The 18,443-nt window shown below is 36.0% G+C and overlaps 1 protein-coding gene and 2 long non-coding RNA genes across 4 annotated transcripts; 2 read left to right on the forward strand and 1 right to left on the reverse strand.

The window, feature by feature from the left end:
- Window positions 7,813-11,650, reverse strand: LOC107646838. Its single transcript, XR_002349674.1, has 3 exons — window positions 11,278-11,650; window positions 8,143-10,568; window positions 7,813-8,057 (listed from the first exon to the last, which is right to left on the reverse strand). It is a non-coding gene; the product is annotated as an uncharacterized LOC107646838 (long non-coding RNA).
- LOC107648686 lies at window positions 12,445-13,771 on the forward strand. Its single transcript, XR_002348619.1, has 3 exons — window positions 12,445-12,609; window positions 12,983-13,054; window positions 13,193-13,771. It is a non-coding gene; the product is annotated as an uncharacterized LOC107648686 (long non-coding RNA).
- Window positions 13,851-17,933, forward strand: LOC107648685 (DEAD-box ATP-dependent RNA helicase 57). Of its 2 annotated transcripts, none has more exons than XM_016352493.2 (11): window positions 13,851-14,144; window positions 14,273-14,403; window positions 14,493-14,584; window positions 14,724-14,820; window positions 14,984-15,064; window positions 15,149-15,381; window positions 16,094-16,288; window positions 16,369-16,459; window positions 16,845-16,967; window positions 17,164-17,314; window positions 17,436-17,933. In XM_016352493.2, exons 1-11 carry the CDS (start codon window positions 13,925-13,927, stop codon window positions 17,633-17,635), a joined length of 1,614 nt encoding a protein of 537 aa, XP_016207979.1. In that variant the 5' UTR covers window positions 13,851-13,924; the 3' UTR covers window positions 17,636-17,933. The 2 variants fall into 2 exon arrangements, with proteins under 2 accessions (XP_016207979.1, XP_016207980.1); XM_016352494.2 differs by having other exon boundaries at window positions 14,285-14,403.

Raw genomic sequence — 18,443 nt, forward strand, 5'->3', positions numbered from 1 at the left:
AGAATACATCAAAACAAACTTTATGGGCAAGGTTGAAGACCTCTATAAGGTAATAGACTACCTTGATGAGTTATTTCAACTGTGGTAAAAAATAATTAACTATTTTTATCCTTGTAACTAATAAATAATTTAACCTAATGGTGCGGTAATTTACAACCACACTTACTAACCGGCAAGTGCACCGGGTCGTACCAAGTAATACCTTACGTGAGTAAGGGTCGATCCCACAAGGATTGATAGATTAAGCAACAATAGCGTTTGATAGGCTTAGTTAGACAAACAGAAAAGAGTATTTGAATATTCAATCGTGCAGAAAATAAAATAGTAAAATAAATAAGTTGGGAATAAAATACGGAGAAGGCAGTTAAGGTTTCAGAGTTATCTATTTTCCCGGATTAATTTTTCTTACTAACTATTTTAATCATGTAGGATTTAATTTATGGCAAACTATATGTGACTAGACCCTAATTCCTTAGACCTTCCTAGTCTCCTCTAAAATTCATCAACAGCCAATTCCTTGGTCAATTAATTCCAATTAGAGGGTGATAATCAAATTACAGTTTATATGCCACAAAAACTCTAATTACCCAAAAATAAAAGGATTATATGTCACGTATCCCGTTAAGTCCAAATAATTAAAATTTAGGAGAATATGTTTTCAAGCTGTTGTTCAAGTAAAGAGCTTTTCCAAGTTTTACACGTACTCAAATAGAAAGAGGGTCATACTTCCGTTCCACCCAAATTTATAAAATAAAGAGCGAAAATAATTCTTAAATTATAAATCTATACATGAATTAAAATAGAAAAAGCAATAAAATTAATCCATAGAAATAGACAGAGCTCCTAACCTTAACAGTGGAGGTTTAGTTGCTCATAGAAAAGAGAGAAAATTAGGATTGTCAATTATGTTCCCCTGATGGGATGAGGTGGAATCTCCCCCGGACCTCTCCAAAGGAAGGAAAGCTTCCTCCTTTTATAACTAATCCTCCTAAATTTAAAATCTAATATCTAAAACTAAAAATTAAAATAATATCTTTTCCTAATTTAAGATTTGAATTTAAATTAGAATTAATTAACAGATCTTCAGTTGATGGGTGGGACCACTTGTTCTGTCCATTCTGCAGCTTCTAATCTGTGTTTTCTGGGCTGAAAATTGAGTTAAAATAGCCCAGAAATCGCCCCCAGCGTTTTCTGTCAATTCTACAGATCGTTCATGCAACGCGTCCGCGTCGTCCACGCGTTCGCGTCATTTGTGCAGATTCTAGTCCATGCATTCGCGTCAGGCACGCGATCGCGTCATTGCGATTTCCTCCATTCCGCGCGGTCGCGTGAGCCATGCGTCCGCGTCGGTATTCGCTGGTCATCTCCTTGGCTTTTTCTCTTTCTCTGCAGAAACTTCATCAAATCCATCCGAATGCTACCTAAAATAAATAAAATTGCACAAAACTCAAAATAGCATCCATAGTGGCTAAAATATAATTAATTCTTAATTAAATTCAACAATTTAGGTGCAAATTCACTAGGAAAAAATAAGAAAGATGCTCACGCATCACAACACCAAACTTAAACTATTGCTTGTCCTCAAGCAACCAAAACTAATATAAGCTTAGGATGTGAATTTGCATGAGAATGAGAGTTTGATTAAGCCCATGTCTTCTCTTATAGTGGGGTTTACAACTGCAATCCTGAACAGTTTTGGCATCTCACTTTATCTTTTGAAGTTCAGAATGATTGGCATCCATAGGAACTCAGAATTCAGATAGTGTTATTGATTCTCCTAGTTCAGTATGTTGATTCTTGAACACAGCTTCTTTATGAGTCTTGGCCATGACCCTAAGCATTTTGTTTTCCAGTATTACCACCGGATACATAAATGCCACAGACACATAACTGGGTGAACCTTTTCAGATTGTGACTCAGCTTTGCTGGAGTCCCCAGTTAGAGGTGCCCAGAGTTCTTAAGCACACTCTTTTTACTTTGGATCACGACTTTAACCGCTCAGTCTCAAGCTTTTCACTTGACACCTTCACGCCACAAGTACATGGTTAGGGGCAGCTTGATTTAGCCGCTTAGGCCAGGATTTTATTGCTTAGGGCCCTCCTATCCATTAATACTCAAAGCCTTGGATCCTTTTTACCCTTGCCTTTTAGTTTAAAGGGTTATTGGCTTTTTCTGCTTGCTTTTTATTTTATTTTATTTTATTTTTTTCGCAAGCTTTGTGTTTTTCACTGCTTTTTCTTGCTTCAAGAATCAATTTTATGATTTTTCAGATTATCAATAACATTTCTCTTTTTCATCATTCTTTCAAGAGCCAATAATTTTTAACATTCATAAACTTCACTATAAAAAATATGCACTGTTCAAGCATGCATTCAGAGTCACAGAAAATACCACCACATTTAAGTAAATAAGACTACTCTAAAAATTAAACTCAAATTCTCATGCACTACGTCATTTCTTTTTCTTTTCTTTTTAGGTTCAAATTCAGTGAGTGGTACATGAAACATCTTTTCAGCATTAAAGTAATTAAAAGAAAACTAAACTAATCCTAGGATTCTAACTAATAAAGAATCATGCAACAAACAAAGAAAAATAGCAGAAAATCGGAACATAACATAGACAAAGAGGGGAGGAATAAAAAATGAAAGGAACTCAACCACCTTAGTTATCCTAGCAATCGTTTATTCTTCAGGTTGTGCTCCTCACTGAAGATGATTCGCCTCCCTTTTGGTGCCATAGGAATAAACAGAAAACTTCTAAGCGAAGTGTCAACACCAAACTTAAAAGTTTGCTTGTCCTCAAGCAAAGAAGAACTGAAAATAGAAAGAGATAATTTATTATGAAAGAAAGAAAAAGAAGAGGATAAAAGAATAAGAGAAAATTAAGATTGGGAGAGAGAGGGAAAGAAAACTGGGTGGAATTAGTGCGGCGCAAGCGACGCGGACGCGTGAGTCACGCGATCGCGCGGTTAGCGCGTTGTTGAAGTGGCGGGATCCCGTGGGTGACGCGATCGCGTGGATGGCCGATATTGAAAAAACGACGCGGACGCGTGGGGTACGCGTTCGCGTGACCAAATTTGTGTTTTTAGCACACTTCTTGCCCGAAGCCAGCACAACTCTCTGCCCAAGCACTCTTTTACGTCGATTCTGCAGGTCGCGCGTTCGCGTGAGTGACGCGGATGCGTGGGAGGCAGTTTTCCTATATGACGTGGGCGCGTCATCGACGCGGTCACGTGGAATAATTTGTGCCAAAGGCACTATTCCAGCGCCACTCCCTCGCAACTCTCTGTCAAATTTATTTTTTTCACACACACCCATCTGACGCGGACGCGTGTGCATCGTGTGCGCTCTTTTTTTTTTTTAGCCTGAGGTGTTCGGTTCCTGTGATAAAATAGCTGCATGATCAGAAAATTAGTAAGAACTTAATAAAAATCAACTAAGTAAAAACTACTACTACGAAAAATAACTAAAAATGAAGAAGAACGATCATACCACGGTGGGTTGTCTCTCACCAAGCACTTTTAGTTAAAGTCCTTAAGTTGGACATGTGGTGAGCTCCTTGTCATGGTGGCTTGTGTTTGTACTGATCCAGGAATCTCCACCAATGTTTGTTAATCCAATGGCTACCGGGATCCCAAACTAGGCGCATAACGCCTTTGAGCAAGTGGAAACAAGTGACAGGGCCCCAAGAGTGTTGATTGTGGGAATGAATTCCAAGGTCTCAAACCTTGCTTTTACACCCGTCTTCTTGTGTATCACCATTGTTCCCACCGGGTGGCAAGCAATCTGAATTCTTACAGAGACATCCAAACAACCATCCAGACCCATTTAGATTAGCTCTACACCAATCCTTGCACTTCAATTTGGAGCATGCAACCATATTGAACCTTGCTTGACAATTCTCAGCACTAACCATCTTCCTCTTACTCTTAATATCACAGAGAGATCTAAGTTGATCATCCGTCTCCAGTAGCCCATATTCAAGTGGGAAAGTAAAGGTTAAGGATAGGAATTTTACCCACTTGAATGTTGTATTGGATGGTGATGACTTTGGAAGAGGTCTTGCAAGCTCCACTCCCTTGTGTTCTTCTTTGAATTCTACCACCTCTTTGCAAGCTTCCTCAATTTCAACCTCTTCTTCTTGGTAGCTTTCTTTTAATTCAATCTCTTCTTCATTGCTTACCAAGGGCATGGGAGGTTGTGTATCTTCCTCCTTTGTGGGTGCATCTTCCTCCTTTGTTTTTGCATCTTCTTCTTCTTCCATGTATGATGATGGAAAGTTCTCTAATGCACTGGAGTATAAACTCCTTTGATTGATTTCCTCACTTTCTTCCATAGGATCTTGCATTGTATCTTTTGGGAAGGAATTTGCTTGTTCCTCTTCCTGGTACTTGATAATCGACTGCATATGCTTCTCTATATTTTTGACACTTGTCTTTATATCATGTAAACATTCTTTCATGAGAAGCTCAAGATCCGATGGTATTTGAGATGAATAAGAAGGAGGTGATGGTTCTTGATAAGTGTAAAAAGAGGATGGTTCTTGGTATGAATAGGAAGATAGTGGCTCTTGATATAGGTAGAAAGATGATGGTTCTTGATATGGATAGAGAGGAGGTGGTTCTTGGTATGGATATGGGGATGGTGGTTCTTGATAGTTGGAACATAGAGCATTGAAGTTTCTTTGGTTTTGACTTTGCCAACCAAAATTTGGGTGGTTTCCCCATTCATAATGATATGAATCACTACTCGGGTGTGAGCAGTAACTCATATGATCTCTCTCCATTATTTTTCCTTAGCACAACACACCAAAAGGAATTAAACGCACCATGTGGTAAACAGGAAAGCAAAGAAAAAAAGAACAAAATTCTAAAAATTAAAATAAGAAGAATCAAAATAAAATTAACTAGGAGACACCAAACTTAATTTCAGAAATTAAAAAAAAATTACTAGTATTAAATTATTATTAAATAAATTTTTTAATTGAAAATTAAAGATAAAAATAAATATTCAATCGTGCAGAAAATAAAATAGTAAAATAAATAAGTTGGGAATAAAATATGGAGAATGCAGTTAAGGTTTCAGAGTTATCTATTTTCCCGGATTAATTTTTCTTACTAACTATTTTAATCATGTAGGATTTAATTTATAGCAAACTATATGTGACTAGACCCTAATTCCTTAGACCTTCCTAGTCTCCTCTAAAATTCATCAACAGCCAATTCCTTGGTCAATTAATTCCAATTAGAGGGTGATAATCAAATTACAGTTTATATGCCACAAAACTCTAATTACCCAAAAATAAAAGGATTATATGTCACGTATCCCGTTAAGTCTAAATAATTAAAATTTAGGAGAATATGTTTTCAAGCTGTTGTTCAAGTAAAGAGCTTTTCTAAGTTTTACACGAACTCAAATAGAAAGAGGGTCATACTTCCGTTCCACCCAAATTTATAAAATAAAGAGTGAAAACAATTCTTAAATTATAAATCCATACATGAATTAAAATAAAAAAAGCAATAAAATTAATCCATAGAAATAGACAGAGCTCCTAACCTTAACAGTGGAGGTTTAGTTGCTCATAGAAAAGAGAGAAAATTAGGATTGTCAATTATGTTCCCCTGATGGGATGAGGTGGAATCTCCCCCGGACCTCTCCAAAGGAAGGAAAGCTTCCTCCTTTTATAACTAATCCTCCTAAATTTAAAATCTAATATCTAAAACTAAAAATTAAAATAATATCTTTTCTTAATTTAAGATTTGAATTTAAATTTGAATTAATTAACAGATCTTCAGTTGATGGATGGAGACCACTTGTTCTGTCCATTCTACAGCTTCTAATCTGTGTTTTCTGGGCTGAAAATTGAGTTAAAACAGCCCAGAAATCGCCCCCAGCGTTTTCTGTCAATTCTGCAGATCGTTCATGCGACACGTCCGTGTCGTCCACGCGTTCGCGTCATTTGTGCAGATTCTAGTCCACGCGTTCGCGTCAGGCACGCGATCGCGTCAGGCACGCGATCGCGTCATTGCAATTTCCTCCATTCCGCGCGGTCGCGTGAGCCATGCGTCTGCGTCGGTATTCACTGGTCATCTCCTTGGCTTCTTCTCTTTCTCTGCAGAAACCTACAGAAACTTCATCAAATCCATCCGAATACTACCTGAAATAAATAAAATTGCACAAAACTCAAAATAGCATCCATAGTGGCTAAAATATAATTAATTCTTAATTAAATTCAACAATTTAAGTGCAAATTCACTAGGAAAAAATAGAAAAGATGCTCACGCATCACCTAATGACACAGATATACGTACCAATTAATGTTAAAGATCATTGGTTCCTAGTAGTTGTGAAAAAAAGTAGAGGGTTGATTACATATCTAGACTTTTTAAAGTGCTCAAAACAAAGGTACGAGAGCATGAAGGCAATAGATGATGTGGTATGTTCAATGAAATTTTAACCTTCAAAAACATATCTCTATTTTGACTGTGAAACCAATCCCAAGTCAAATTGTGTACTTTGATTTTCAGATTTTCTTTTTAGAGAATCTACTATTGGACTATTGGTTTTACCAATTGGATAATACTAAAAGGTCGATGATTTCAAAGTTCAAATTTCAAGTGCCAGAGGTACCACAACAAGATGTTTAATCGTAAATATCATAAATCAATTACTTAACTCATGATATAATTTAGGATTATACAAAACCATGTAAGTTAAATGCTTAAATTTAATTCGTTGATGGAAGAGGCATTAATTTGTTGTAAAAAATAATGAAACTCTTATTTTTGAAGCAATGATTGTGGTGTGTGGGTTGCACAATAGTAGACACTTTGTCATCTATGGTTGCGTGGTGCCATACCAGTACGATCACCTGCTCCAATTTGCATTATATACTATGATTTTGTTTTGTTATAACATCTATCTTAATTTAACGATGGATGCATACACCTTAAATATTAGATGGTCAACGAATAAGGTAGAGTAAGGATGACCATAGACTTGGTGTATGGACCTCATAATCTAAGGAGAGAAGACATTCAAAGACTTACTATTGAAAATTGGAATAAGAAGATGCCCAAAAATATCACTTAGTCTTAAGGTGTAATCTTTCGGAGTCTATGTTAAAAATTATATAATTTCTAAAATTGTGAAAATGTAATTGTCTTTATTGCCTTGTGTAATCTTTCAGAGTCCATGTTAAAAATTATATAATTTCTAAAATTGTAGAAATGTAATTACCTTGCCTTGTGTTTTGTCACTGCCAACCCTTATATACTTTTAACTAGTTCAAGTTGTTTTTCTTTACTATAGATGAATGGGAAAATTTTTATGCCAAGAAAAACCCAAAAGTAATGATGACGTGATGAGTATATATCTAAGTGAGTTTCTCATTGTAATAATTCTGGTCTTATAGGCATCAATGGTTTGTGTCTTTCAAAATTACTTTTACACTTAAGATGGTTCAAATACCCCTTATAAATACCTGATAGACTATTTGGATTAAGATGTACATTTGGATTGGTTTCTTGACTTTATTTTCATAAGAACTTTTTTATTACAAAAATACTTTTGCAATTGAATTGGTTCATTCAATATTTTTCAAAAAAAAATTTACTACAAAAGCCATTTTGCATTTGAATATACAACATAAAAAAGACATTGATGAAGATAATTCATTAGAGTTTGTAAGTCATGCACTCATGGTATTATCTTATCAGAATGGTTGATCTAAGTATTTAAATAATAAAGGTTCAACAATAATATTGTGAGTACAATACCGTGAGTACAATTCATCAGAGTTACTGTCCACAAGAATCTCCATATCAAATACTTCAACACAGCCATCAGAATTCATTGAACTAATACCGTGAGTACAATTCATTTAAGAAAAATAAATTACAAAAGGACAAAATATCTGTACAGTTCACATACTAACAACACTAGAATATTGAAAAGGTTCAGAAAGACAATGTAACATCTCAAAAGCAAAAAGCTCATCTGTTCTGTAAATTAAGTTATTTTTCACTATTGGTTCCAAGTATTCCTAGCTTTCATGGCCTATATAAACATATCAATGGTCATGTCAAAAAGCATGAAGAATTATTTTGTAGAGGTTAAAGCACAAAATACAAATAATTTTCACCTGTAAGAGCCATTGATGCCTAATATTTTGCAGAGTCGTTGGTTGGGCAGCTACTGTACCCTGTGGTGTTGGAAACAAGTTAGTAAGAGTTGGATAAAATTGGACCCTTGAAAGCGATCCTATGACCGCCTCTCCCATATTTGATTGAGAATCCATGAGCTTAGTACTAGACTCCGCAGTACAATTACGCCCATTATTCTCACTCCTAGTGGCACCAAGAGTCTCTTTTGCTGCCTATCAAGCATGTCAAAATAAATAAAAAACAATTAATTACAACCTATTGTCACATTTTCTTCCTTATTATATCTATACATAGATGGAATTACACAACCAAAATATTTAACCATGCTATGAGAATAAATATGATTAACATACTAATATGAAAATAATTGATAAAAAATTTTCCAAAAACAAAATTTAGCAATCATTGCATAAATATCCTCATCTGTATCTGTACATCGAAAAGGGACATGGTCATAGCTCCGGTCACCTTCATCAACCAACTTTGGACAATGCCTCTTTGTATGACCCTTCACGAAGCAATTTGAACATGACCTTTTCCTAGTTTCACTCTTCTTGAGTTTGGGTGCACCTTTAGTCTTTGCGACACATGGATCACCAACAAATTCAGCAACAAGATGCAATACATCAAACCTTTTTTAGCATCATTTGCAGTGCTTGACTGTTTGATTATTAGTATACTTCTTTGCATCTTGGGTCCATTTTTTTAGAATTAGATTTTCTGGCAATTCATCTATATTCTCTCGTCTCAGCACACACAACATATGACTACAAGGATACCCTTCGTGATCCCAATGACAGCATTCACACTTCAATTTCTTCTCATTGCGATCATATACAACTGTAAATATTTTGACTCTATCTTAAAAAGCACAAATCTTGTATACTATAGTTGTGGAAAGGGGCTAACTATGTATAATGTCTAAAGAAACCACTTCTTCAATTTGCTTTCTCATTAGTTTGAATATCTTTCTAGTGTAGATGTTTGCAGCACAAAACTTGAGAGACTGTAAGCCATCCAGTTGTCAAAACAGGATCAGAATTGCTTGTCTTGAATTGAGCAACCATCTCATTGTTGCGATAATCTCGTAAAGCCCGCTCAAGATTCTCCACCAACTCTAAAATGCTGCCTTGAATGAAAAAATCTCTTTATGAAGTATTTCTAAAACCAGCACAAAATTTATCTCAAAGAAACGCCCTAGCCCAACTTTCTTTGTTTTCATATTGTTTGTCAATCCATGACGTGTCACTACCACCAAGCTCTTCAACCAATTTTGACCATTCCTCCTCAAATTCATCAACATTCTACTTGGCATAAATGAACTTTTTAAATGATTCACATAAGTCTAGGTCCTTGATTCTCAAAGTAGCATTTTTTTGAAGATGCCATCCGCACAATTTATGGGTTATATTTGAAAAAATCTCATTCATCGCCTCTTTCATAGCCTCGTCTGCATCAGTTACAACAACTTTAGGATGCTTGTTCATCATAACCTCTAAAAAATTAGCCAGTAGCCACTTGTACGTAGATGTCATTTCATTATCAAGTATGGCAAACCCGAATATACACGTTTGCTTGTGATGGTTACTCCCAGAAAAGATTACCAAGGGTTTCTTGTACTTATCAGCTCGGCATATTCCTTCGGCCGAAAATAAGCTACCCAACCGATCCGTCGCAGTTGAACTATATCGTGCCATAGCCATCGGGTCAACGTCAGCCTTTTCAAATAGGTAGCTTATGGTGGCGTTGGCATCACCACCTAAAATGCGTAACCATCGACTCCTATCAAGGTGGTTATCTAAGTCTTTCTTTGTAAAATCAGCTCTGACATACCCACCACCTTGCCCAGCCATAAACCCCATAATTTGAGATGTTGGCACACCATACATATGGATGATGTCAGCTTGTGCCTTGTTTGCATTAGTTAACTGCCGATGGTTCAGAATTAGGTGAACCATGCATTGTGGTACTAAGTCATGGTTATGTTCATCGAACAAATTCTTAACCCTCTAAACAGTTGCACATTTATCAAAGTATAAACACAATTTAGCTTGACAATTAGTTGGTGTCTCAACCCTTCGTTTCCTTTTTTGTGAACATTGTCATAGTATTTCTTCTCTCTCAATCCGACCCTATTACAAAAGAATTTTTGCTTTGAGTAACAATCATCTTTGGTTTTCACAAAATCACCTTTCCAAACTCCAAAGCCAACATATTTGGCATATCTCACATACATATCATATGCTACCTCAAATGTTGAAAATGTATGATTGATAATATCTTCAGCGATAACAATTCCACACTGCTTGCAGCCACTACATTGATATTTTTCCGTTCTCATCTCTTAGTCCAAGCTACAATCATTGTCATTAGCTGAACTCACTTCCATAGTTTCCATCGCTATCTGAAAATTACCTAAATAAAGTATATCAATGTGCAATTTAATATCAAAGTAAATATGTATATAATATAATATTACTCAATTCACTCAATTAAGACCTAGCTTAATAAATTAGAGGGGACAATTACTCATTTTTAGAATAATGATCAAAAAATGATGTGGTAGAAAAAACATTATTCTACATTATTACAAGGGTTATTATTGAATATGCTCAACTTTAAAACAGGTAAAAATTTTATAAATTTTTGGATGGCTATTTATTCCCATTTTCAAAAGTCATGAAACACTATCCTTAAAACCCTATTCTGGCAAAGAATTTGTCAACGAATTTTATTAATTTAAAGAATTTATTTATGATATTTTATCACCATTTACCTCTAATATGAAAGAGTATATTCTAGAATACATGAAAACAAAATTTATTCCTTGTGTGTTTAGCTAAAATTAGGCTCAATGCAAGTAATCACCACAAATTTTGAACAAATAAATAGTTTACAAATTAATATTTATATCAATGATTAAAGTTCAGCAACATAAATTACTATTATCAATTAAAAAGAATAACCTAACAATTAGCAATTACAATTACAAATTATCAACGAAACCAAGAATTAGAACAGAAAAAAATTAAAAATATAGAGATCCATTACTTCATTTTTGTTGGAAGGTAGTGAATAAAGGAGTAAAGTGCTAGTGGTTCGTGGATGCTTACCTGACGAAAGATGCGACAACAGCTGTCGAGAGTGCTAGTGGTGACGAGATTTAAACAGTCGTGTTATACCTCCTGTGAGAGAGGACCATCGAAAATTTAGTGGTGGGAGGGACATGGATTAGTGAAACATTGGGCTCCTTCAAAATCACCACTCTACTTACCTCTTGTTGCAGAAACACAACTTCTATTACTTCTTCTGAAAAATTATTACAAGAAATTCCAACAAATTTTTACCCTCCCCTTCTAAAATTCTTAACCCTTGGTTCAGAGAAAGGAAGAGAGAGTGGGATTGAGGGTCTTGAAAATTGATGGCTCAGAAGAGGGAGGGCGGGAGTAAGGGTTTTAGAAATTGCTGGCTCAGAGAGAAGGCAGGAATGAGATATACCAACTAATAATTAATAAAAATAATTAAAATTAAATTTAACTGTTGTCATAAACCAGTTTATTTTTTATATTGGTCCAACCAGATTCATTCAACACATTAAACTAAAATAAAAAAATTATGTTATTCTAATTTTAATTTCTGTCCATAAAAAAGGACACATATCCATAAGATCTTTAATCCCAAAATATATCCAATGGTCCAGCTTTTAGATTCAACGGAAGTCATTTTTCATGATTTCATTGGAGTGACCGTCTAAAAGATATTTTAAAATTTCATATGATGTAGAATATAATTATATTTTTTTGTGTTTATTTATAGGCCAATCGAACTGGTCGAATTGAACCAGCAAAGAAAGTGAGTCGACTAATAGACATGATTGCCGGTTTTAAAAAACTTTCGGACTGTCGAACCGGTCAGAGACCGCCTGGTCAAATCGAACCGGCCGGTTTTCACATTTTGAAGGAAACGACGCCGTTTCGTTCATGCAAAAAAAAAGGAGAACCCTAATTCAGTTCCCTAAGCTCAGCAGTCAGCAGTTTACTCACTTACTCAGCATTTCCCTCAGAAGTCGTCCCATCACTTGCTCCGTCTAGCCCCCGCCGTCGTCGCAAGCCGCAACTGCTCGAGGCCGCCATTCCCAGTACGATCATCTCCGACAGTTCTCGAAGCCGCCGTCCCCATTGCAACTCGTCTCGCGTCGTTCCTCCGTCGCGCAGCCGCTGTTCCGCCGCGCCGGCTCTGTTCCACCTCGTTCCAGCCCTTCTCTGCTCCAGTTCCGCCACGACCCACCTCCTCTGCTCCAGTTCCTCCGCGCACCACCCTCCTCTGCCCCAGTTCCGCCGTGCACCACCCTCATCGGCTCCAGTTCCGCGCCGGTCCGGACCACCTCTTCTCCAGTTCTACCGCGTCCAGTCTTCCGTCGTGCTCCCTCACCTCTGCTCTAGAAGGTATTTTTTCTGTTATTGTTGTTTTAATTGGTTTAGGATTGTTACTCTCTGATTTTTCTTCTTCAATTATTGTTGTTATTACTGTGGTTTTAGGATTGTTGATGATGTTCTTGATTCTGTTATGCTTACTCTTGAATGTTGATGTAGTTCCTGTTTTTTCTGAACAATAAAATCATGTCAGTTTGGCAATTTTTTTTTTTTTTGGTTTTAAATCACTGCTGTTCATTTTGAGTTCAAATGAATAGTGTTCAACTGCAAGTTATGAACATTTGATAATCAATACTAAGTTGAGATTTTGTGCATCTTTCTTGAATTAAAATGGCTGCAGACTCTTGTACATACTTTCACTACATTTTACTTTGTTGAATTAAAGTGACAGGAACTCTAAAGGGTTATGATCAGTTGCTTAACCTTGTCCTAGATGAAGCTGTAGAGTTTCTAAGAGGTAACTAATAGGTGGATCCTGTTTCTTTATTTATGAATTTAACGATTTATCGTGTATGTATTTCTGAAGCTTTGTCTTTCTTATCATGATAATGATTTTTGTAATGTAACTTCTGCATTGTTGCATCTTACGATGAAGTTTGGTAGCAGCAAAGAATATGTGCATCTGGTGAACTTTGTTGCCCTTATTTTGAATGAAGTAGTTAAGAGTATGATTTATCATTTGTCTTGTTGTCAAAAAGTTTCTTCATTAAATTTATTATTTCACCACACTAAGCTAGATCAATTTTCTTGTGTCACAAATTTTAAGGATTAAGAAAAGGGATGTTTACTGATTCATGAGAGTGAGGGCTGAATGAGTAACGAGCTATTAACTGGCATGCTTTAGCTTCAATTATGCTGAAGCTATGATCAAACTCTATGATGTAAATATCTCAAGACGGCCACTTTACCTGAGTGAGAGGTCCATTTAAAATAACCCTAACTATGTGCAGAATTAGCACAGAATTTTTTGGTGCTGAAAGCTGAATAATATAAACATTTGGTTTAAAAATATTTGACATTGTTCTCACTTTAAGTGGGGATTACTTATTTTCATTGAATCTGTCTTTTTACATATGCTTTCTTTCAGATTTATCAAGTCAAACAGCAAAATTAAGATTTCCATACAAATATTGAGTTCACTGTAATTATGTTTAGTATGCTTATTTATATTTTATTATAGAACGGTTATTTCAGTTGAACCGGTGAAACCAGTGAACCAATGAACCAGTAGCTAGAGCGGTTTGATAACCGGTCCGGTTTTCTGAACCTTGATCATGAGAAGGTGTAGAGGGGAGTAGCTAGTGGGGGAAAGAGATTTTCAATCGCTATGGCCAACAACTCGTCGTTTTTGTTTTCCGGCATTCGTTTTGACAGAAAGAAGTTTGGAAACGACATTGCCAGGTTCGGGAAGAACAAAACCACTGATGACGATACCGCCCTCAAGATTACAGACCCTGTTGAACTCAAAACCGAGAAAACGACGGGGGAACAATTCCAACAGAAACCACCTTCTTCGAAGAAGCGGAAGCGCAAGGGAACCTCTTCTGGTACTCTCTCACTTTTCTTCTTTTGCTTATTCTGCCTCTTTAGCACCCGATTTATTCTATTGAACTCTGTATCTTACTCTTTAACTTCGTTTCTGTTCTTGATTAATCAATTACTTGACAAATAAAAGATGCGGTTGAAGGATTCAGTGTATTTAGAAATTCTGCTTCTGCGGCGGAGCCTGTGGATAAATCGAATGATGCAGTGAGGGCTGATGATGAGGCCATTCAGCTGAAGAAGGAACACAATAGGCAACTTGAGGTTCTTTTATGTCTCTTCTGCAACTTAATAATTTCGATTGAACTTATAATTTGAATTTAGCTTATATATATTCGCCATGTTTGTTTCAGCGAGATGCTATATTCAGGAAGAAGAATAACATCCATGTGGCTGGGTATAACGTGCCATCCCCGCTTCAAAGTTTTGATGAATTGAAAACTAGGTATGTTATTTAGCCTTTTAATGTTCCGTGTTATAACAAATATTTCATCTACTAGAACTGTCTATATTTTGTTTGATGTTTGTTCTGCTTATCATGTTTACACGATCAACATGATTCAGAATCTGAAAATTGGTTGCAGATACAAATGTCCAAGATATTTAATGCGCAATATCACAGAACTTGGATTCAAAGAACCAACTCCAATCCAGAGGCAGGCTATTCCAGTACTTTTGCAGGTCTGGATTCTGCATTGAGTTGCTTTGAAGTCTTTTGTTCCTTAGAGATTATTACTGTGGTTCGATCAAGATTCGTTTCGTCTTGTTACTGCCCAACTTAGGTGTTAGTGATGTTCTTTTACTGCTATGTTGAATTGAATATTCCTTCAATGATTTGGGTTAGGATCGGGAATGCTTTGCTTGTGCACCTACTGGCTCTGGAAAAACCTTCGCGTTTGTGTGTCCTATGCTTATGAAACTCAAGGTGTTCCTTTTATTGTTCAACTGTCTTTGTATTTTCCAACTTCCTCATGTCCATGGTTCCTATAAACTAACTGTATTTTTACAGGGGCCAGAAACAGGTGCCATTCGCGCTGTTATACTTTGTCATACGCGTGAATTATCTGCTCAAACATACCGAGAGTGCAAAAAGCTTGCCAAGGGAAAAAAGTTTCGTATCAAGTTAATGACTAAACATCTTTCTAGAAATGCTGATTTTTCAAAATTTCCATGTGATATACTTATATCCACGCCACTTCGGTTACGCTTGGCTATCCGGAGGAAGAAGGTTGATCTCAGCAGGTGTGTGATGATGAGTATTCTATTCTTGACTAAAATTTGAAGTCCTAGGATTGCTACTGATGACTTGCATTTTTTGTTGATAGATATAGCCTAGACGCTTGTCCTGTCGTTTTAGTTGAATCGTTTATGTAGTGAGTTTTAAATCTGTTAGAACCTTGTTTTTAGCATTTTAGGAGGAACATTCCTGTCAAAATTTGGAAATATTTTCCTGGGATGGTATGTATGTTAACCATGAGGAGCACTTTGTTGCTTTTAATGGAAGTGTGCTAACTCAAAAATTAAAGCGCTAGCTTGGTGGTGAAATTAATTAGGATGCAGTCACAGTTATAATAGAGTTTCTGATATCAATAAGCTACATACCTTGTTTTTGTTTGTGGAGATTATTTGTAGTGCAACATTTTATTACTACTGGTTTCAAATCCTAAACTAGTGGGCACAACTGGTAGTTAGGTGGACTTTTACCATTGTTTATCTGATTTGTTTTTTCCCTTTACACCAGTGAATTAGACACATGACCAGTTGATCAGTCAATTACTCCGTTAACTGGCAAAACAAATATCAAGAATTGAATTCTAAACCGGACTAGTTGTTTATATAAATATATAAGGGTTTTTCTGTTTCAATGAACTGGTAGACATTCAATGTTTCAATGTCATCTACTGAATTGCTTATAATGTGTTGGTTTTGTTTCCAACTATTCTGGATGTTGCAGAGTTGAGTTTCTTGTATTGGATGAATCCGATAAGCTGTTTGAGCCTGAACTGTTTAAGCAGATTGATTCTATTATCAAAGCATGTTCAAATCCCTCAATAATACGCTCACTATTCAGTGCCACTTTACCTGATTTTGTTGAGGATCGAGCTCGAGAACTCATGCATGATGCTGTTCGGGTAATTATTGGCAGAAAGTAAGTTCGTTGCAAAAGTTTTACACAGCATTATATTATTCTAACTTGCCTTCACATTCTAATGCCTTTATGTAAATCAGGAATATGGCTTCTGAAACAATTAAGCAAAAGTTGATTTTTACTGGAAGTGAAGAAGGAAAACTTCTAGCAATTCGTCAAAGCTTTGCAGAGGTACATGAATGCTTTACGTTTCATTTTGATTTTCCAATGCATAAAGAGATTTGTGTCTCACGATTACAGTTAGTTATTGTAATATGTTAATTTAAAAAGAAATCAGAAGCACTGGCTAATGCAGTTTATAATTGATCTGTATTTTCCAATTGTTAATTTATCTTTTTGATCATTTGATGTTTTTTTTTTTTTCTCACTATGTGCTTTCCTATATTTAATTGAACATTCCTTTTGACTAAAATGTTTACCGCAGTGCTGTAACAGTTACCTTTGGAATTCATCCACGGTGTAATATTGCAGCATTGCCTATTAGCTCATTCCTTGCAGTATTTCCCTTTTATTTGACTTTCATAACGAGCTTTTTTCTCACTGCAATGTCCTGTAGAGTCTAAATCCTCCAGTATTGCTTTTTGTGCAAAGCAAGGAGCGAGCCAAGGAGCTGTATGGTGAACTTGCATTTGACAATATTAGAGTGGATGTCATCCATTCTGATCTGTCTCAAGAACAGGTAATTCTCATGAATATAGTCAAATTATGTTGTTCTTGTATTCTTCTGATAGCTCTTCTACTCATCATTAGTATAGTTCCAGCGAAATCTGTTTTTGATGTTCGCTTCTGATTTTAGTATGTACTACACTAACTACTACAGAATACATGGTAATTTAGTAGTTTTTCGTTGTTTTAATTTTTTGAAATGTATTCAGAGGGAAAATGCTGTTGATAACTTCAGAGCTGGCAAAACATGGGTTTTGATTGCCACTGATGTAGTTGCTCGGGGCATGGATTTCAAAGGTGTGAACTGTGTGATCAATTATGATTTCCCAGATTCTGCTGCCGCATATATCCACAGGATTGGTACGTGTAGTTACTATACCTGTTTAAATCTTGAAGAAACATTTAGGATAACTATAGTTTGGATTATTCATTCATTTTCTCCTGGGGCCTTGTTGAATAGAAATTGTTAATTTTTCAATAGGTCGATCTGGCAGAGCAGGGAGGGCAGGAGAAGCAATTACTTTGTACACGGAGGAAGACATTCCATTCTTGCGGAACGTAGCTAATTTAATGGCAGCATCAGGTTGTGAGGTTCCATCATGGCTCATGGACTTACAAAAAAAGAAGTGGAGAAAACACCGGCCAAAAAGAGATTCAATCTCAACCAAACCAGATATATAATCAGATTACTTTTTTTTTTTGAAACAAAAAAATGACGGATATTTAACAGTAGAGGAATTTACAGGAATCTTAGGAGTTATTCCTCGCCTCAAAAAATAGAGAAATTTAAAATCGAGACAAGTGAGAGGGTGGGGCGTAAACATTTTTGTTAATGGAAGTTCACACCTTGATTTTTGTAAACAGTACTATATTGCCTGCATATCCAAGTGGAGCCATGTTGTGTTATGTTTTTGAAAGGGGATTTCGATTTGTCCCTTGCCTTGTGATCTTAGATATATTTTGCGGGTTCCTTGGATATGTTTTTTCTATTTTTTTCTCTTTTTTTTGGTCATAAATTGTCAACAGAAATTAATTTAAAAATAGGTTGAAAAATGGTGTATCTTGGTGTGTTATGCAGAAATGTGGATTTTCGTCCTCAACCTACGTTTGTTAGTAGAAGCAATTAAAAAAAAAGAAACTCGCACCTGCAAAACGCAAAGCAATTAAAAAAAAAGAAACTCGCACCTGCAAAACGCAAAACCTGCAGCTTTGACCACTTTTCCCTTGAAAGAGCAAAATGGCAAAATGCAATTTGCGTTTTGTAGGTGCATTGTGTTAAAACGCCGTGCATATTTGACATGTATACATTGATTTGACCGTTTTTCTCTTTTATATGCTTTGCTCCCATATGTATTTTGCAACCCGTTTTGAGCAAGAAGAATTTTTTTTGGTTTCGCAGGTGAGTCTTGGAGTTTGATATTCTATATTATTGGTATTTTATTCCTTAGAGTTATGGTTTATCCTTTCTGTCTCCGGTTTTACGCTTTCG

This window comes from Arachis ipaensis, chromosome B06 (assembly GCF_000816755.2).
Source record: "Arachis ipaensis cultivar K30076 chromosome B06, Araip1.1, whole genome shotgun sequence".
Lineage (NCBI taxonomy): Eukaryota > Viridiplantae > Streptophyta > Magnoliopsida > Fabales > Fabaceae > Arachis > Arachis ipaensis.